This window comes from Diaphorina citri, unplaced genomic scaffold (assembly GCF_000475195.1).
Source record: "Diaphorina citri unplaced genomic scaffold, Diaci psyllid genome assembly version 1.1 scaffold450, whole genome shotgun sequence".
Classification (NCBI taxonomy): Eukaryota; Metazoa; Arthropoda; class Insecta; order Hemiptera; family Psyllidae; genus Diaphorina; species Diaphorina citri.
Genome location: NW_007377885.1, coordinates 57,173 through 79,016, shown reverse-complemented (window position 1 = coordinate 79,016; position 21,844 = coordinate 57,173). Strand labels below are relative to the sequence as shown.

At 33.7% G+C, this 21,844-nt stretch overlaps 1 protein-coding gene and 1 long non-coding RNA gene across 2 annotated transcripts; one reads left to right on the top strand and one right to left on the bottom strand.

Annotated features, from left to right (window-relative positions):
- The first annotated feature begins 15,059 nt into the window (after nucleotides 1–15,059).
- On the top strand, nucleotides 15,060–16,943 carry LOC103508949 (basic helix-loop-helix transcription factor amos-like). The gene is made up of 3 exons (XM_008473535.1): nucleotides 15,060–15,120; nucleotides 16,202–16,378; nucleotides 16,420–16,943. The coding sequence occupies exons 1-3, from the start codon at nucleotides 15,060–15,062 to the stop codon at nucleotides 16,941–16,943; spliced, it is 762 nt and encodes a 253-aa protein (XP_008471757.1).
- A 1,820-nt stretch (nucleotides 16,944–18,763) lies between these two features.
- On the bottom strand, nucleotides 18,764–19,709 carry LOC113467307. The gene is made up of 2 exons (XR_003391439.1): nucleotides 19,276–19,709; nucleotides 18,764–19,042 (listed from the first exon to the last, which is right to left on the bottom strand). It is a non-coding gene; the product is annotated as an uncharacterized LOC113467307 (long non-coding RNA).
- Nucleotides 19,710–21,844: the final 2,135 nt, after the last annotated feature.

Here is a 21,844-nt window from a genome sequence, read left to right as displayed (position 1 = left end):
GGGGCAATTAAATTTTACGAGCCATGATGATAAAAATATTAATAATAATGATAATAATATTTTATTTATTAGAGTGTGATAATAATGCTGATAACAACATTAATAATGACGATAAATGGTAAAAGTGATGGTAGGATTGGCGATCATCATGTTGTTTTGCTTTGATCATCTTCAACACATTCAGTGACGTCCTTTGCCCCGTTTCTCCACCATAAAGCTCTCACGTCAGTATATTCCTCGGAACTTTGTTCCTCTTGCTTCGGTGACTGGTTTGAGTTTGTTATTTTTGTATACGAACTTTTTTTCTGAAGAGGTTTGATATTCGAAATCGAAGGGGGAAGGAGAAATAATCTTTTGATAACCACGTATCTACCTGTGTACAAATTTCTTTTGGGAAACAATTTCGGAGTTATTGTGCTCCTGAAATTATCGTAGGTACTTCTTTCATAAAACTACTGCGATTATTCATAGTTGCTTTCTACTATCTTTTATTTCCTATTAGATTCTAACTTCGTTACATTGATTCATTCTGGCAATCAAAAATGGGGTTCATGTTTGTACGGCTATGTTTATTTACACAAGATTACAGACACCTGAAAGAAGGTTTAACCCTAAATTTAAAGACAGGGTGGCAAAGAATATTGGTATCCATAATTCCAGAAATATTTTTGGTACACAAGGTATATCTGCCACCCACTATCCTGAACCATACTTAGTGGAAATGACTGTAGCACGATATAAATAGCTTTACAATATGTATGGTGAAACTGACATCTCCACCAATTCAATACTTTATTCGTGCTTCTCCGTGCACAATTCAATTGACTCTTTTTACCTTCTTACATCAAAATTTTGAGTCTTGAGCTTACATTTGAAGGTGCATATTTATGTCTCTAATATCTCCTTCTTTATTTTCTTCATCACTCCTTTTTTTTTTCTTTTGTATTTCATTTTATTATTATTATTTTTAACAAATTACATAATAAAAAACAAATATTAAATGTAATGATTATTTGATAACAATGAATGAACCATGAGGTCCAATCTCCAAGTAAGTCAATCACGCATATGATTATTTCATTCATTTGTTCCATTCGTTCAAAGAAAAGAGAAAAATACATCTGGAACAACGATTTGGTACATTCTCATCATCAACAATAAATGTAATGTAGAAGAAGAAATGAATATTTATATTTATGTATGTAGTAGTTACCTACTCTTACAGAGGGTAAATGACAAATGTAATGTAGAAGAAGAAATGAATATTTATATTTATGTATGTAGTAGTTACCTACTCTTACAGAGGGTAAATGACAAAAAAAAAAACATTGAATTTTTGAAGTCATCCAGTATTATGATTACAAAATTCGCTCATATTTATACCACAACAATCTTGTTCTGTCTATTCACATGTTAAACTATCAATAATGTAAAAAGTAAATAAAAATAACACAATAGATAAAGCTACCTACAGGTATGAGGTACCTCAAAAGAAGAAAAAAAAAAGGGTGTTTAAATATTTTGCTCAGTTTACCTACTTGTATTTTATTTTAGGTATTATTTTTTTTTATTATTATTATTCCCCTTATTCTCTCTAATACCTCCTTCTTTATTTTCTTCATCACTCCTTTTTTTCTTTTGTATTTTTTTTTTTAACAAATTACATAATAAAAAACAAAAATATTATAAGTAATGTAGAAGAAGAAATGAAAAGATATTATACATTACTTCCATTCTTTGTGAGACAAGAGGAACAAAAGCCTCATTTATATCTCGAATGAATGATGACGAATCAAGTGGATTGCACACAGTTTTATTCTGTTTTCTTTCTCAAATTTACTGTTGACGAGATTAATACCTACCACTATTTTAATGCTTTGAAATTTAGGGGTGAAACAAATGAAATTGGCAACAATAAGATTACATAGGTATTATACATAAAAGTATTATGGAATCTTTGTCAATACCTACCAATAAAAGTGACGTGAAGAAGGTAGTCTTTTAATTCTATGCCAAAGTTCCTGAAAGGACTTCTAACTTTGAACTTTGCACTTTTCACTCCTACAAAACCATCTGACTGTAAAACTCAGTAAGTGCGAGGTTCCAAATGACAGGTCATTTCACAACATTTCACCCCCTGATGACCTCCCAAGAATAAAATCTCAGTTCTTCGGCATCCCGAGATTTGGATTGACGGAGGAAGTAAACCCTAACCACCAAATTTACTGTTGACGAGATTAATACCTACCACTATTTTAATGCTTTGAAATTTAGGGGTGAAACAAATGAAATTGGCAACAATAAGAATACATAATTATTATACATAAAAGTATTATGGAATCTTGGTCAATACCTACCAATAAAAGTGACGTGAAGAAGGTAGTCTTTTAATTCTATGCCAAAGTTCCTGAAACTTTAACTTCTGGCTCCTGGAGACTTCTAACTTTGAACTTTGCACTTTTCACTCCTACAAAATCATCTGACTGTAAAACTCAGTAAGTGCGATGTTCCAAATGGCTGGTCATTTCACAACATTTCACCACCTGATGACCTACCAAGAATAAAATCTCAGTTCTTCGGCATTCCGAGATTTGGATTGACGGAGGAAGTAAACCCACTCTCAACCCTGAGGTGTTTTGACACCAACTCATTGAGTGTTCCATTTTATGAGCCACCACAACAGTGATGGGTATTTAAATAACAATTAGAATAAGGGTACAATCAACCCTCCCATTATATTATTCCCAGGGTGAAATTATCTATTTATCTTACCTTGTTATTATCAATATCTTGTGTGTTCTGGGATTATTATTTTCCCTTTCCAAAAATATGAAAATTAACAAATATAAAATATTACAAATTTACGAGAGTGAGACAGATTTTTTTTTATAAATGAACGTTTTTGAAGAAACTTCAATTCTTTTCAAAAAACAGAAATTATCTATTTATCTTACCTTGTTATTATCAATATCTTGTGTGTTCTGGGATTATTATTTTCCCTTTCCAAAAATATGAAAATTATAAAATATAAAATATTACAAATTTACGAGAATGAGACAGATTTTTTTTTATATAAATGAACGTTTTTGAAGAAACTTCAATTCTTTTCAATAAACGGACTTCATTCAGACGATGATGTTCATGGAACAGTTTCAACAAAAACAGTTTAGAAAAGGCTCAAATAGGTACCTACCTATTTAAGTAGTTCATGGCAAGATTTGCCTTCTTCTTCTTGTCTTCCTCCGCCTTCTTCTTCATTTTAAAGCCTAGGACTAAAGGTCCGAGTTTTGATTGTTTCAGATCTCTTTCCACTTAAGAGATTGTAAAAGAGAACGGCCTAAGAGATTGGTAGTTTCCACTTCCTGTTGGTAGGTACCTATCCGGAATGACAACAATTTAAAATATCAATTATTTCACCCTCTCTTAATGCTATGTGCAGGACTAAAGGTCCGAGTTTTGATTGTTTCAGATCTCTTTCCACTTAAGAGATTGTAAAAGAGAACGGCCTAAGAGATTGGAAGTTTCCACTTCCTGTTGGTACCTATCCGGAATGACAACAATTTAAAATATCAATTATTTCACCCTCTCTTAATGTTATGTGCTACCATGTTATTTGAAAATTAAAGTAAGAAGCTACTGTTTTTTTCAATCCTTCTCGTTTCTTTCCCAATATGGGGAAAGTGCATAAATTCGAATGTAAATGTAGTAGTCGATATTATGGGATAAAGCACTATCTCTCTACAAAATCTATTGAACTAGAATGTTGGTTTGAAGTTAAAGAGATATTAGATTCCGATTAGAGTTGAAGAGAATATTAAGAACCAATAACAATCAAGACTTCGAGTGCAATTGGACAGTTTCGATAAATTCGGATTGTTTACTGGTGGTTCGAGTCTCTTATCTACCAATGTTTGTTTAAATAGTTGATACCTATAGGTATTGAAATAACCTATTTTGAAATTTGATTTTATTTATTTTTTTCCCTCTAATACCGTATTAGATGATATTAGATAGGAATACCTGGATCCCAAATAGGTGTCGTGTTTGTATTCGCCATAATAATCTGTTATCAAAAATAAATTATGTATTGTCAGAAAATAGTTCGCTTTTTACATCAAGACTATCGACAGACTTTTACAAAAACTCTCATTGCCAGTCTGGTTAGCTTGAAGGGTAGCGTCTGCCTTGTAAGGACTAGGTTCCCCACCCAAGGCGAACTTTATGCTGAATACATAAGATTCGTTCTTGGAAGGGCTACATAAAGGCTGTGGGATAATCCAAGGAATAGGTACCATTCAAGAGGCTACACTTACGACATACAAATTATGCAAAATCAGATTATTTAAAATGAAGAAAAAATATCTACATAACATGTATAACTAACAAAATTAAAATAACTCCTAAATAACCTTTTACTAGAGTAAATAATAAACTCTAGTAGAAGGTGTGGGTTACCAATTTTGTTCATTTGATTTTCTTCAACACCACCTTCGGATTTAATCTCTTTTCTCGGAAAAGTCTCTTATCTACCAATGTTTGTTTAAATAGTTGATACCTATATTGAAATAACCTATTTTGAAATTTGATTTTATTTATTTTTTTCCTCTAATATGTGGTTATAGATAGGTAAGGAATATAAATTTCATAAATTTGTTCCAAGTTTATTCACAAGAGATGTAGGTTTCGATAACTTCTGGTGAAGCTATGTTAAAGCTTGGAGAGATGCAGTTCTGAATTGGAAGTAATGGGTGTCAAGGAAGAATGGTGTGATACCCATAACAATTAGGAATGTTGAAAGTTTCCCAACCATAACGATAATAAAATCTTGTGCTGGACGTGTGAGACATTTTCGAAGATGTTACGATTTAATCAGCTATCGGGCAATCGGAACAGTATGAAAAATCAATGTTCTTTTTGCCTGCCCATGTAACACTTAAAGGTGCTTCTATGTACCTATACTATCAATGTCGAAATCGACTGGAACCCATACAAAGTACAAAGGTAAGATCAAAAGATTTTGGTGGAATGAATAGAATAAAAAAGAATATTAAAACTTCTACAGTAGCTTCTACACTACATTAAGTACGATCGAAATCGAATGTGATACATAAGTGATTCCTCGAATATGCCCAACTTTCTTACAGAACTGCAGTCCGCATGAAACCGCTAGGTAACAATTACCTAAATCACTCCACAATCCCACATCCGCGGACACTTTGGAAGTTGACCTCAACTTGCAATTTCTTCAAAAGTTATTCCTTCAGCACAAAAAATGTCGCAGGCAATTCCCATGCATAAATACGTGCAAATAATTGAGCGCATAATTTTGTTGCTTTAATTAGAAAAGATTTGACAACACAATACTGTTGAAATCCAGGCACATAAACTACTTTGTGTCAGGACTTGAATGAAATTTCTTTTTTTCTTCGTTGACAAAATGTCTCCGGAGTTTGGTCGATTATTTAAATCAAGCCGAGATGTGAAGTGGTTGGACTAAGATTTAGTAGAGTGCGCTTGATTACAATTTAATATATTTATTGTGTACATACTACCTATGTGTAACTATGTATCTACTCTACCTAGCTATAAATGTTCAATTTCCTAGGTACCATATAGGTACCTACTACCTACTTGATGCAAGCGGTGAAAGCTCTCTTGAGTTTTCGCTAGTTTGTCTCATTGCGACTGCAGTGAGAAGTAACTTGAAAAGACAGATTTTCATAGATCAAAGAATGACACATGGACACTCAAAGTATTGAGAACCGACTTTGGACTTTTCTGTCACTGAAATCGGCTGAGTGATCTCACAGATATGTGAATGAGCTCGTTCCAAGAACCAGACAACGGGCATACCTGTTACAATGATAGAAATAGCTACATACGTGCTTACACAAAAATTACTCCCAAATCAATGGGCCATAAAAAATACATTTCGCATAAACACGTTCTATGAAAGTGTTGTACACACAACTAAATCATCTTCAATATAAGTTTGTTTGACGCTCTTCCATATAAAAAATATCAAAAAAAAATGCGTTTAGTGAGTAGTTATCCTCCTAATTAGCTAAAATAATAATGAAAAGATAAAAGAAAAAAAGCATTAAAAAATAAGAAAAGTAAAAAAAAATAATCGGAGTTTGGTCGATTATTTAAATCAAGCCGAGATGTGAAGTGGTTGGACTAAGATTTAGTAGAGTGCGCTTGATTACAATTTAATATCTTTATTGTGTACTTATACTACCTATGTGTAACTATGTAGCTATAAATGCTCAATTTCCTAGGTACTATATAGGTACTACTGCAATATCCTTACCTACTTGATGCAAGCGGTAAAAGCTCTCTTGAGTTTTCGCTAGTTTGTCTCATTGCGACTGCAGTGAGAAGTAACTTGAAAAGACAGATTGTCATAGATCAAAGAATAACACATGGACACTCAAAGTATTGAGAACCGACTTTGGGACTTTTCTGTCACCGAAATCGGCTGAGTGATCTCACAAAAATGTGAATGAGCTGGTTCCAAGAATCAGACTACAGACATACCTAAATACAATGATAGAAATAGCTATCTACTACATACGTGCTTACACCAAAATTACTCTCAAATCAATGGACCATAAAAAATACATTTCGCATAAACACGTTCTATGAAAGTGTTGTGCACACAACTAAATCATCTTCAATATAAGTTTGTTTGACGCTCTTCCATATAAAAAATATCAAAAAAATGCGTTTAGTAAGTAGTTATCCTCCTAATTAGCTAAAATAATAACGAAAAAATGAAAGAAAAAAAGCATTAAAAAATAAGAAAAGTAAAAAAAAACCTGATTGTTTTCTAAAGTGGTAGTTAATTATTTGATGTTCCAGCATTTTCAGCATTTAATGAGAGCAAGTGCTCAAAGACATCCTACCTGATTGTTTTCTAAAGTGGTAGTTAATTATTTGATGTTCCAGCATTTTCAGCATTTAATGAGAGCAAGTGCTCAAAGACATCCTCCTAATGAATTACCAGAAGTCTCATCACTCGGTTGGAATGCATCTCGTGAGACGTTGAGAGATGCAATTCCAATCATCGTCACTTAAGGGACATAAATTAGGCCCCATTGTGTTTTTGCCTGGCTTTGGCGGTGTCTTAAACTAATGATACGGGGTCCTCTAGTGATAGATCTTACATGACGTTGCAATGCGAAGCACATTGAGATGCTCTTTTTAAGTTGTGTTTTTGTTTTGTTTTGTCTCTTTGTTTTAAAGTAAAAAAAAACCTGATTGTTTTCTAAAGTGGTAGTTAATTATTTGATGTTCCAGCATTTTCAGCATATAATGAGAGCAAGTGCTCAAAGACATCCTCCTAATGAATTACCAGAAGTCTCATCACTCGCTTGGAATGCATCTCGTGAGACGTTGAGAGATGCAGTTCCAATCATCGTCACTTAAGGGACATAAATTAGGCCCCATTGTGTTTTTGCCTGACTTTGGCGGTGTCTTAAACTAATGATACGGGGCCCTCAAGTGATAGATCTTACATGACGTTGCAATGCGAAGCACATTGAGATGCTCTTTTTAAGTTGTGTTTTTGTTTTGTCTCTTTGTTTTTTCTTTCTTTCTTCCTTCCTTTCTCTTCTCTTGTTTATTTCCCCTTGTTTTCTTTACTTTCTCTTTCCCAAGTTTCCTTTCTTTCTTTTTCGTTCCTTCTCTCGTCTTTTCTCTCTTCGTTTCTTTTCTTCCTTTGTTTTCTTTCTGTTGAACAATGACAGACAGACAGACGACACCGAAGTGAATACAATAGTCCGTCCCTTATACCTTTTTATTACTATTGTAATAATAAAGGAAGGACGGACTAAAAATTAGTGGATGCTACTAATTTACAATCTCTCTCCCTGTATCTTGTTTTCCTTTTTCTTTAAATTCTTTCTTTTATTAATTCCTTAATTTTTTTACTTTCTTTCTCTTTTTGAACATGAATCAGTGGATGTGACAAATTTATAAGTCAGAGAATTATTTCTTTTCTTTTAATGAGTTGATGTGTTTTGTCATTGGAGCTCCATATTCATATCTGATCAAGTATGCATTAACAATTACTTAGGTTTAAATTGTTAAATACAATCGAGAATAAAGAAACATCCCGTGTACCGGAAAGCTTAACTGCCGAAATTACTTAGCTAAATTCACCCAACACACAAAATGGTTCGAGAAAAGGGAAGGGTACATGCCTACCTTTTTTTGGTATAATTAAAGGCTATTCTAGATTTATGATAACCCAAAGGTAAAATTAATTGTTGGGCACGCGTTAATCAACCGATGGTCCGAAATCAAATGAAGTTATAAATTGTAAAGAAACAAGCGTTTTATGGCTTTCGAATAACACATTACCGTGTTTTCTGTTCGTGGATTTGTATTTTCGGTACACTTTGGCTTGGATTTACATATCTTATAAATTGTAAAGAAACAAGCGTTTTATGGCTTTCGAATAACACATTACCGTGTTTTCTGTTCGTGGATTTGTATTTTCGGTACACGTTGGCTTGGATTTACATATCTTTTTTGGTGCATTTTAGACTATTTGGGGTTCGTATTTAAAAATTACATCCAGACTGATGGACGATGGTTTTTCTCACCTTGCTTCATAATTTATGTTATGACCCGAGTAAATTGCCGATTGATATCTGCTGAAGGACATTATTGAGGGAGTGACACCAGTTTGCTTTTATACCCAGGAAGGTATTCCGGGGTTCCGCTTCGTTTTGAATTGTTTGCGGTGAGTTATGGGTTCCATTAAGTTGGGCGGTACCTAAATGACTGTCCGTTGACAACCATTGAAGATCACATTGTATATCACAAGCTGGTGGAAGGGATAAGAACAGTTGGGTCTTATAACTGTTTTTTGACAGTTGGATCCTATCTAACTGTTAATAGCTCGTGTCAACCCTTCATAAAGTGTGGTGAGTGGCAATAAAATTAAGAACTAACACTGCTTAAATAATCAGTTAAATCTAGAGTCCAATACTTGGGTATTATATACGATCTCCTAGTTTCTTGGTTTAAATTTTCAGACCGGTTGTCTGATTCCTGAAGAAAACTCAAACTAGATGAAGTTTATTTTTGAACGAGAGATGTTAGATAATTATTACTCATTTGCTAAAAAGAGGAGGATTAAACTCCTATCCTGTAGCCTTTTTAATTTTGACAGTTGGATCCTATCTAACTGTTAATAGCTCGTGTCAACCCTTCATAAAGTGTGGTGAGTGGCAATAAAATTAAGAACTAACTGCTTAAATAATCAGTTAAATCTAGAGTCCAATTCTTGGGTATTATATACGATCTCGTAGTTTCTTGGTTTAAATTTTCAGACCGGTTGTCCGATTCCTGAAGAAAACTCAAACTAGATGAAGTTTATTTTTGAACGAGAGATATTAGATAGTTATTACTCATTTGCTAAAAAGAGGAGGATTAAACTCCTATCCTGTAGCCTTTTAAAACGCGTTATAATTTCAAAGACAAAGAGAGCTAAACGTTTGAAGATTTTAGGAGGCATCGCCCCCAAATCTCTACCAAAGCAGTTAATATTATCGAAACAATTAAAACCAACGTAGCAAGTACTCATTATTAACCTATTAGATACCTAAAACACGCGTACAGCCCCCGGCTATGAACATCCACCCTAGGTTACCCCACTGACCTACAAGCTAGACTCATTAGGGTGACCTCCCACAGCTATCGGAGCCCCCGGCTATGAACATCCACCCTAGGTTACCCCACTGACCTACAAGCTAGACTCATTAGGGTGACCTCCCACAGCTATCGGTCACCGGATCACTGCAAAACCACCCCCTACATTGCAAAGCCTCAACCGAGCAACCCCTTAATAAATCATAGATTCTACGTAATTTATTATCTTTGAAAGATGGCTATGACGTAAATTCGCCCAGCTAAGGGGGTGCTTTCTTGCGGGTGGAGGGTGTTGGTCCAACAGTGAAAAAAAATAGTTGGGGTTGGTCCCCACCCATCTTGTCGGTGTGGTCTTAAAGTATCCCCGCGTATTGGGATAATTATAGACATTACTGGTGCTAGTCGACTTTTATCGAGAGAACTGAGTTGAAGATTCTAGTTTGATTAATGACTTTATTCTGAATTTTGCGAGAAAAATATTAATTTTTCCAATAAAATGTGTTCGATTAAATTAATTTTTGTTTTTCTGATCCAGAGATAGCCTGCCCAGACACAGATTTTTAGATTTTAATTACTTGGTTATTTTTAAGTGATAATTTCAAAATTTCGTTGAAGATTCTAGTTTGATTAATGACTTTATTCTGAATTTTGCGAGAAAAATATTAATTTTTGCAATAAAATGTGTTCGATTAAATTGATTTTTGTTTTTTCTGATCCAGAGATAGCCTGCCCAGACACAGATTTTTAGATTTTAATTACTTGGTTATTTTTAAGTGATAATCTCAAAATTTTAAACACAGATTTTTGAGATGATTAAGAACCTACATAAGTGCAGAAACTTTTGAGATGAACATTACAGGTATACTTACATAGAAAAATTGGATAGGTACACATCACTTTTGTTCTTATTATTGTTTGTAAATACATTGATAATTCAATTCAATTCTTCCTCTTCTTCTTTGTCTCCTCTTGTTCTTCTGCTTCTTCTTCGTCTCCTTTTCTTTTTCTAAGAAATGTTTCAACCCTGTCTGAAGTCTAATTAACATCTTCTGCTCCCTCGTACATCACAAGAATTGGATGAATGGGTGACAGAAGACAAAATGGAGACATGGTTTATTGGTTTAACACAACTTGTTAACCAAAAGAATTGGATGAATGGGTGACAGAAGACAAAATGGAGACATGGTTTATTGGTTTAACACAACTTGTTAACCAAAGTGATTGAATACTCATTTGTACTAGTGAGGGGTAGATTCATTATTTTTAATTCGATTTTTCTTGTTGAGCCCTCTGTTGTTGACTTGGTTTTGGTTGTTATTTGTTGTTTTACTTAAAAACAACTTTTTTTACGCGTTCTCCTATCTCCTATTCTAAAATAGAAGTTTGGACAATGTACTAGTTAGTAGCTACCAAAAACTGAAACAACAAACCAATAAAATTTCTCTCATCTTGCTTTTGTACTATCTTTCCGGACTTACCCTGTAAATTTAGAAATGGCTCACAGGAAAATTCGAATTATTCCCGTTAATACCACAGGAAATTTAATTTTATGCCCGAACAAGGAATCAAACCCCGTGACTTGGTTTTGGTTGTTATTTGTTGTTTTACTTAAAAACAACTTTTTTTACGCGTTCTCCTATCTCCTATTCTAAAATAGAAGTTTTGACAATGTACTAGTTAGTAGCTACCAAAAACTGAAACAACAGAACAATAAAATTTCTCTCATCTTGCTTTTGTACTATCTTTCCGGACTTACTCTGTAAATTTAGAAATGGCTCACAGGAAAATTCGAATTATTCCCGTTAATATCACAGGAAATTTAGTTTTATGCCCGTACAAGGAATCAGTTTGACCTTGACTATTTGGATTCACCATTTCCCAATACCACGTGTGGCTAATTTTCATTCATTTAGAATCAATGAGGAGTATTTACAACTACTTTGTTTAACCAAGCAGGCAGGTGGTACTCTAGTTCTATGTAGATTATTAGATAACGATCAGAGTCGTTTTCAAGTAGAAAAACAACTAAAAAAAATCATCTATGGAAATTTTGAAGAGAACTTTACCAACAAAGTATTGACATTGACAGGGCCTCGAAATTTGTCTTTTTCCCATAATGTCCACTAATAATTTGATTCTAAATAGGTTGATATGTAGCTTGTTAAAACATCCGATTCTTATGAACTCCAAAATTTAGTATGCAAAAGAAAAAAATAAGGTAGTACAAAAAGGTAGGAAAACTGGGTGGAACAAAGTATTGACATTGACAGGGCCTCGAAATTTGTCTTTTTCCCATAATGTCCACTAATAATTTGATTCTAAATAGGTTGATATGTAGATTGTTAAAACATCCGATTCTTATGAACTCCAAAATTTAGTAGGCAAAAGAAAAAAATAAGGTTTATTAAGGTACAAAAAATATGTTGTAGGTAGCTTTTAGGCAGGTACCTACTACCCTACTTAATGTCATAAATGTTAACAATAACTAGGTACCAAGTTACTATTCAGTAAAATAGACCTTCAGTATTAAAATTAGTAAAGTAGTAAATTGTGGGAGGAACATTCTCGTAAAGTGACAAGATCTCGCGCCTAGACTTCTCTGAGATGGTTTTTATCAAGATGAAACCAACTTCTGATGATAATTATACTAGTATCTCTAGCGAGCTTCTGGGGCCTGGGGATGAACCAAATATTGGATTGGTACCAGAAACCAATTCAGTCTTCTTCCAGCTCCGGATGCTAGGTACCAAGTTACTATTCAGTAAAATAGACCTTCAGTATTAAAATTAGTAAATTGTGGGAGGAACATTCTCGTAAAGTGACAAGAACTTGCCCCTAGACTTCTCTGAGATGGTTTTTATCAAGATGAAACCAACTTCTGATGATAATTATACTCGTATCTCTAGTGAGCTTCTGGGGCCTGGGGATGAACCAAATATTGGATTGGTACCAGAAACCAATTCAGTCTTCTTCCAGCTCCGGATGAGCAAGGTATCAGATTTATCTGAGATTTTCCATTTCAATTTTGTTTTGTGTTTTTGAAGTTACGTATTTTTTTACGATTTTATTGGATTGTGATTTTTTTTCTACCTACTGATCTAACAGTTTTTGGTCTTTATCTTTCAAATAAATAAATAATTAAATATCTTGTGTTTTTAATAACGGATATTATTTGGCAATTTTTTTAATTTTTTTTTTTTATTTTTCATTATTATTTTTTTTAAATAAAGCGCTTTAACTACAAGGTCATTCGCGCTGACTTCTTTGTTAGATTATTATCTACTATTCAAAGACTTTTGGATGAGAAAATTCCTTTTATTAGTCTTCGATCTAACAAATTATAATGCTTTTACTTGTCGTTTTTGGTCTTTATCTTTCAAATAAATAAATAATTAAATATCTTGTGTTTTTAATAACGGATATTATTTGGCAATTTTTTTAATTTTATTTTTATTATCTACTATTCAAAGACTTTTGGATGAGAAAATTCCTTTTGTTAGTCTTCGATCTAACAGATTATAATGCTTTTACTTGTTTCATGTGTTTGAACTGAATAAAAAAAGCTTTTTAGATCTCAATTTTATATCTATCCAAATCTGTGAAAATTCACAATGTGTGAAATCGGTTCCTACATGCATCACATGGATTCAAAACATACCGCGGGTTTCGAACCCAGCACCGACTATTTCTCGTCCATCTTGAGCTATCGATCTAACAGATTATAATGCTTTTACTTGTTTCATGTGTTTGAACTGAATAAAAAAAGCTTTTTAGATCTCAATTTTATATCTATCTAAATCTGTGAAAATTCACAATGTGTGAAATCGGTTCCTACATGCATCACATGGATTCAAAACATACCGCGGGTTTCGAACCCAGCACCGACTGTTTCTCGTCCATCTTGAGCTACCGTAGTCCCTCCTCCAGTCCCAACAGTAGTGAGGCCTCATCCCATCCATATCACACGTCCGAAGATGATCTCGACCACATGGTCCTGTCACAAAGTATAGTAGATGAGAGACTATTTGGTAGATGTGATGAATTCACACATAGAATATCTGAAGGCATTGGTGGATGTGAGAGATTTACAAATAGAATATCTGAAGAAATTAGCGGATGTGACAAATTTACAAATAGGATATCTGAAGAAATTGGTGGATGTGGCAGATTTACAAATAGGATATCTGAAGAAATTGGTGGATGTGGCAGATTTACAAATAGAATATCTGAAGACATTGGTGGATGTGACAGATTTACAAATAGAACAAGTCAAGAAATTAGTCAATGTGAAAGCCTTACACATGAAAATTTAATAGGAATGAACACATATGAATACATTGATATCAATGAGTCCTGTACGAGAATAAATGATAGATTGCACTCGATGCAGATCTACCAAAATAATCCTGAGGAAACCCAGAGCTTATTGACCAGTTATTCACCAGGTAAGCAAAACTTAAACTTAGTTACCTACATACTTAACTACAAATACATGTTTATTTTGTTTAGACTGCAGGAGTAAAGATATTAGACTGCAGGAGTAAAGATATTAGACTGCAGGAGTAAAGATATTAGACTGCAGGAGTAAGGATATTAGACTGCAGGAGTAAAGATATTAGACTGCAGGAGTAAAGATATTAGACTGCAGGAGTAGAGATATTAGACTGCAGGAGTAGAGATATTAGACTGCAGGAGTAAAGATATTAGACTGCGGCAGTAAACTGTAAAGGGACTTTTCAGTCTCATTCCGGCAGTATAAACAGGGTATATTCTATTTTATCCTGCTAAGATTGAGGGACTGAAAAGTTCTATGGCTCTTCAGTATGTACTTAAGTCCTTGTTAGAAAAGTTTCTATTCCAGAATTGCTCTCCCATTAATTCAGGAGAATACCTTCCATTGGCAAAATTTCCCCCCTATGAGACATCAGTGCTCTTGACGGGTGAATTTTAGAATCTTGAGCTACCGTAGTCCCGCCTCCAGTCCCAACAGTAGTGAGGCCTCATCCCATCCATATCACACGTCCGAAGATGATCTCGACCATATGGTCCTGTCACAAAGTATAGTAGATGAGAGACTAATTGGTGGATGTGATGAATTCACACATAGAATATCTGAAAGCATTGGTGGATGTGAGAGATTTACAAATAGAATATCTGAAGAAATTAGCGGATGTGACAAATTTACAAACAGGATATCTGAAGAAATTAGCGGATGTGACAAATTTACAAATAGGATATCTGAAGAAATTGGTGGATGTGACAAATTTACAAACAGAACAAGTCAAGAAATTAGTCAATGTGAAAGCCTTACACATGAAAATTTAATAGGAATTAACACATATGAATACATTGATATCAATGAGTCCTGTACGAGAATAAATGATAGATTGCACTCGATGCAGATCTACCAAAATAATCCTGAGGAAACCCAGAGCTTATTGACCAGTTATTCACCAGGTAAGCAAAACTTAAACTTAGTTACCTACATACTTAACTACAAATACCTGTTTATTTTGTTTAGACTGCAGGAGTAAAGATATTCGACTGCAGGAGTAAAGATATTAGACTGCAGGAGCGAAGATATTAGACTGCAGGAGCGTATTGACCAGTTATTCACCAGGTAAGCAAAACTTAAACTTAGTTACCTACATACTTAACTACAAATACCTGTTTATTTTGTTTAGACTCCAGGAGTAAAGATATTAGACTGCAGGAGCGAAGATATTAGACTGCAGGAGTAAAGATATTAGACTGCAGGAGCGAAGATATTAGACTGCAGGAGTAAAGATATTAGACTGTAGGAGTAAAGATATTAGACTGCAGGAGTAAAGATATTAGACTGCAGGAGTAAAGATACCTACTAGACTGCGGCAGTAAAGGGACTTTTCAGTCTCATTCCGGCAGTATAAACAGGGTATATTCTATTTTATCCTGCTAAGATTATGGGACTGAAAAGTTCTATGGCTCTTCAGTATGTATTTAAGTCCTTGTTAAAAAGGTTTCTATTCCAGAATTGCTCTCCCATTAATTCAGGAGAATACCTTCCGTTGGCAAAATTTCCCCCTATGAGACATCAGTGCTCTTGACGGGTGCATTTTAGAAAAAAAATATATTAGACTGCAGGAGTAAAGATATTAGACTGCAGGAGTAAAGATATTAGACTGCAGGAGTAAAGATATTAGACTGCAGGAGTAAAGCTATTAGACTGCAGGAGTAAAGATACCTACTAGACTGCGGCAGTAAAGGGACTTTTCAGTCTCTTCCCGGCAGTATAAACAGGGTATATTCTATTTTATCCTGCTAAGATTGTGGGACTGAAAAGTTCTATGGCTCTTCAGTATGTACTTAAGTCCTTGTTAGAAAAGTTTCTATTCCAGAATTGCTCTCCAGAATTAATTCAGGAGAATACCTTCCATTGGCAAAATTTCCCCCTATGAGACATCAGTGCTCTTGACGGGTGAATTTTAGAAAAAAAATCTTTAATTCAAGCAAAACGTGAGAGGTAATTAATTGACATCGTTTCTTCCTTTGTTCACAGACGACAATTTCAAAAGTTACGAACACCAATTCCCTGGATCGGACGCTTACGACCAAAACCGAAACGTAACAGACCACCAAGGAGTACAGTCCCCCAAAGACGTTCAGGAATTCAATCAACACCGTTCCCCAATCCCGGACGAGAGGGGGGTCAACCAATTCAAGTCAATTCCTCAGAGTAGACCAGCCAAAAGTCCTGTGAAACATAAACTTAGTCAGGACACAATTTCAAAAGTTACGAACACCAATTCCCTGGATCGGACGCTTACGACCAAAACCGAAACGTAACAGACCACCAAGGAGTACAGTCTCCCAAAGACGTCCAGGAATTCAATCAACACCGTTCCCCAATCCCGGACGAGAGGGGGGTCAACCAATTCAAGTCGATTCCTCAGAGTAGACCAGCCAAAAGTCCTGTGAAACATAAACTTAGTCAGGAAAGCCCTCTTAGTGAAGACAGTAAGGTTCTGCGTCAGGAAGAGAATAGAGACGATTGTAGCTCCGATGGTTTCGACTGCCCCAGTGATCATTTCAGAGGTAATGGGTTCGAGGTGCTCAAGAAGAGAAGGTTAGCGGCCAACGCTCGGGAGCGGAGACGTATGAATAATCTGAATGATGCGTTTGACAGGCTTAGAGATGTGATACCTTCCCTGGGGAATGACAGGAAGCTGTCCAAATATGAGACGCTGCAGATGGCCCAGTCCTATATTAATGCCTTGGGGGATTTGCTGTACCGGGAATAAAATGGGAACCGGGAATGACCTTTGCGGTTAAGACCACTATCTGTGAGTTCAAAGATTGCTAAGTTCAACTATCACTCTGGATTAAGCAATCAGATTGCTATATCCAAGAATTAAACGAAGTTTAAACTCAGTTTGTAATCCTGGATTTGTGTTCAATCTATTTTATTTAAGTAGAATCTATTTAAATTTGTGTGTCACAAAATTTAGGACTCAACACTAACGTGAAATTTGAAAATTTCTTGGCAAAAGTTCCGCACATTATTATTGTCTAAACTTTCTTGTAACTATTTACATTTATATCTCTATGTAATAATTTGTTTGAAATATAAGTAAATCATTATGATTGTTCTCCTTTTGTTATAAAAATATTATAAACAATGCTTTTCATTTTATACAAACCTAACTATTCCTACAATCAAAATCGTGGGTGGTGTGCCTCTAAATAAATAAAATAGAAGTTCCGAACTTCCGAGTTATCTTCTCGTAAACACATGCCGAATTAAAAAAGGTAGTGTGGGTAACAACTGGCCAATGATTTGGCAATATCTACCTATATGGTGATGTTGTGTACAAGGATAATGACTTTGGCACATGCTAGAAAACTATTGAAGGGGGACAGATTATCTCTATATCTAATTCAGCCCAAAAATTAAGACCACTATCTGTGAGTTCAAAGATTGCTAAGTTCAACTATCACTCTGGATTAAGCAATCAGATTGCTATATCCAAGAATTAAAAGAAGTTTAAACTCAGTTTGTGCTCCTGGATTTGTGTTCAATCTATTTAAATTTGTATGTCACAAAATTTAGGACTCAAAACTAACGTGAAATTTGAAAATTTCTTGGCAAAAGTTCCGCACATTATTATTGTCTAAACTTTCTTGTAACTATTTACATTTATATCTCTATGTAATAATTTGTTTGAAATATACGTAAATTATTATGATTGTTCTCCTTTTGTTATAAAAATATTATAAACAATGCTTTTCATTTTAAACAAACCTAACTATTCCTACAATCAAAATCGTGGGTGGTGTGCCTCTAAATAAATAAAATAGAAGTTCCGAACTTCCGAGTTATCTTCTTGTAAACACATGCCGAATTAAAAAAGGTAGTGTGGGTAACAACTGGCCAATGATTTGGCAATTACTACCTATATGGTGATGTTGTGTCCAAGGATACAAGGATAATGACTTTGGCACATGCTAGAAAACTATTGAAGGGGGACAAATTATCTCTATATCTAATTCAGCCCAAAAACCTTGGAATGTGTCCTTGGAAAACGCTGAGCAGATGTTTGGAAACAAAGTGGAAATCCGGAGATAAAGATCCACTTGGAAGTAAAACAACGACAAGATATTTTTCGTTTGTTTTCAGCAAAATTATTGGTTTCTTCTTGATAAAATAAGACCTATAAACTCGTACTATGTTAAAGGCGTATCGTAAACTTTATTCTTCCAAACCAAAAGCAAGAGACCAATTCTCTCTTGCATTTATCCTTGATGTTGGTCGTCTCCAATATTTAGATTCACCAAAATTTTACAAATTACAAAATCTTACACAAGTGTGGATTCTGTGGAGAAAGAAAAATAGTCGCAACTACTTCTGCCTACTCAGTTTAAGTTTCACATAAGAAGACGTTCTAGAGACTTGAGTTTTGAGGAGATCCTACAATACAAAACAGACAAATTATTTATTCATCTAAGTATAAATAATAATAAAATTTATTTTTTATACACAATAATATTAAAAGTATAAATAAATAATTAAAAAAAACTCATAAATAAAATTTCATTTGTTCTTTGTATACTCTCTCATTTCCAACAGATTCTATGTAGGTATCTATTTCACATTCTATATTTTTGTGGCACTCTATAACACGTTCATTATCCTTTTCCTTTGACTGCAGGATTGAAAAAAAGTTGAAAAAATTCTTTTTTTTTGGAAAATATTTTCTTTCGGTACAATTTTATACTATGGTTTGTTTGTATCAAGAAGCCTAGATCGATCCAAGTGAAAAGAAAATTAATGGAAATCGGAAAATAAATTAATATCGACCTAGCACAGTATCTCTATCATCTAATCATTTCTTTTTTCTACCTAGTAGAACCATCCGAACAGTAGAATAGATACATTTCCATAATATTCCGCTCTTCAAACGGAAAAAGCTGGTACAATAATAAAATATGTAGGAGCAAAAATATTGTATCTAGATGTCTTGAACATTTCTGATAAAAAAAAAATTCAACAATTTGGGAAATGGGTACCCATTATTTTACCAGCTTTTTCCATCCAATAGTCACAAATTTTTCCATAATTATTTCTTTTTCTACCTAGTAGAACCATCCGAACAATAGAATAGATACATTTCCATATTATTCCGCTCTTCAAACGGAAAAAGCTGGTACAATAATAAATGTAGGAGCAAAAATATTGTATCTAGATGTCTTGAACATTTCTGATATAAAAAAAAAAAATCAATAATTTGGGAAATGGGTACCCATTATTTTACCAGCTTTTTCCATCCAATAGTCACAAATTTTTCCAGGATAAAATAACTAACCGCAGCTCTTTAAAACTCAATTAAAAATAATACATTCAAAAAATAAAATATAACGTCAAATAAACGTCTACTTTAGGCTTATTCAATCCATAGAGAAGGGAAGAAATAATCCATGAAAAGTTTGCACTTGAATCAAACAAAAAAAGACTTCTTAAGTCAAAATATTTACAACTCTTAATTAACAAAGGCTTTTCTTCATTTTAATTTAAAGAAAAAATCTATGTTTTGTTTATATCGTCTACTTTAGGCTTATTCAATCCATAGAGAAGGGAAGAAATAATCCATGAAAAGTTTGCACTTGAATCAAACAAAAAAAGACTTCTAAAGTCAAAATATTTACAACTCTCAATTAACAAAGGCTTTTCTTCATTTTAATTTAAAGAAAAAAATCTATGTTTTGTTTATAAAATAGCACAGATCTGTTCCTTGAAGTCTTGGCGAACGTAATCAAGCGTCAGAAGTTCTTTTTATTTTTTTATTACTTCGTAATTAGACAAGAAGTACTCAATTCTTAGGGTTTGGGGTCACTCTAGTGACGGTGGACGTTCCCATAAGTAAAAAAGGGTAGGAAAACTGGGTGGAAAAAATCAGAGAATGAAGATCATAAAAACTTACAGCGTTAGGTAAGTTAGAGTAAGATACCTACCATAAGAGTAAGTTAGAGTTAGGTGCCATAAGAGTAACTGAAGTATGTACGTACTCATATTGAAAACCACATTGAAAACCGATTGCTTCCACTTTCATGGAATTCGGAAACGGTTTTCTTATATAAAAAAAAAAAAAAAAAAAAAAAAAAAAAAAAAATCTATGGAAATTTTGAAGAGAACTTCACCAACAAAGTATTGACATTGACAGGGCCTCGCAATTTGTCTTTTTCCCATAATGTCCACTAATAATTTGATTCTAAATAGGTTGATATGTAGGTTGTTAAAACATCCGACTCTTATGAACTCCAAAATTTAGAAGGCAAAAGAAAAAAATAAGTTATTTATTAAGGTACAAAAAATAAGTTGTAGGTAGCTTTTAGGTAGGTACCTACAATCCTACATAGGTTAAAAAGGGTAGGAAAACTGGGTGGAAAAAATCAGAGAATGAAGATCATAAAAACTTACAGCGTTAGGTTAGTTAGAGTAAGATACCTACCATAAGAGTAAGTTAGAGTTAGGTGCCATAAGAGTGACTGAAGTATGTACGTACTCATATTGAAAACCACATTGAAAACCGATTGCTTCCACTTTCATGGATTTCGGAAACGGTTTTCTTATATGTTACGATGATAAAGTAGGAAGGGAAAAAAAGAAATGAAATTCTTATATGCAACAGGCTATTCATTACAGGTTACCTACGTTAAAAAATTATACATACCCATGATAATTTAAAGATTGGGAATCATAGGTATTAGCAATGTATTTTCAATTGAACAAAAGATCAACCGTTCAAAATATCTGATTTGGTTCTTACAAAGAAAGTATCTTAGCTTAGTAAAATAAATTTATGGTACATTTTTTTTTATATATATTAATAATAATACAGAGGCGTAGAATAATACAACAATGATAACATATCACTTACGATATTTCTAGGTACCAAGTTACTATTCAGTAAAATAGACCTTCAGTATTAAAATTAGTAAATTGTGGGAGGAACATTCTCGTAAAGTGACAAGATCTTGCCCCTAGACTTCTCTGAGATGTTTTTTTATCAAGATGAAACCAACTTCTGATGATAATTATACTCGTATCTCTAGCGAGCTTCTGGGGCCTGGGGATGAACCAAATATTGGATTGGTACCAGAAACCAATTCAGTCTTCTTCCAGCTCCGGATGAGCAAGGTATCAGATTTATCTGAGATTTTCCATTTCAATTTTGTTTTGTGTTTTTGAAGTTACGTATTAACAAAAGATCAACCGTTCAAAATATCTGATTTGGTTCTTACAAAGAAAGTATCTTAGCTTAGTAAAATAAATTTATGGTACATTTTCTTTTTATATATTTATTAATAATAATACAGAGGCGTAGAATAATACAACAATGATAACATATCACTTACGATATTCTCTATAATCTAGACATTAAAATAATGAAAAAAGCTCAAATAAAATTGAAAAGGACAAATTAAAATGAAAAATCACACAATATTCAATGTGACTCTTAATTTGATAGCAATAATAACTGTCACACAATTTTATTTGGGGGAGTGCAACACCCATAAGAACCTTCAACCATAATACCAACTTTCTTGTAAATTTTGGTTTTCAAAGGCCATTCTTGTAAATTTCGTTAAAAAAATCATACAAAAGAACAAATTTTATATGAGAATACTTCGTTTTCTCTCAAAC

Bases quoted from the DNA above. Each gene is read 5' to 3' on its own strand.
- LOC103508949 (XM_008473535.1), top strand. From the start codon at position 15,060: ATGCAGATCTACCAAAATAATCCTGAGGAAACCCAGAGCTTATTGACC. The intron at 15,121-16,201 runs GTAAGCAAAACT...CTTTGTTCACAG, and splicing joins ATTGACCAGTTATTCACCAG to ACGACAATTTCAAAAGTTAC. The intron at 16,379-16,419 runs GTAGACCAGCCA...AAACTTAGTCAG, and splicing joins ATTCAAGTCAATTCCTCAGA to GACACAATTTCAAAAGTTAC.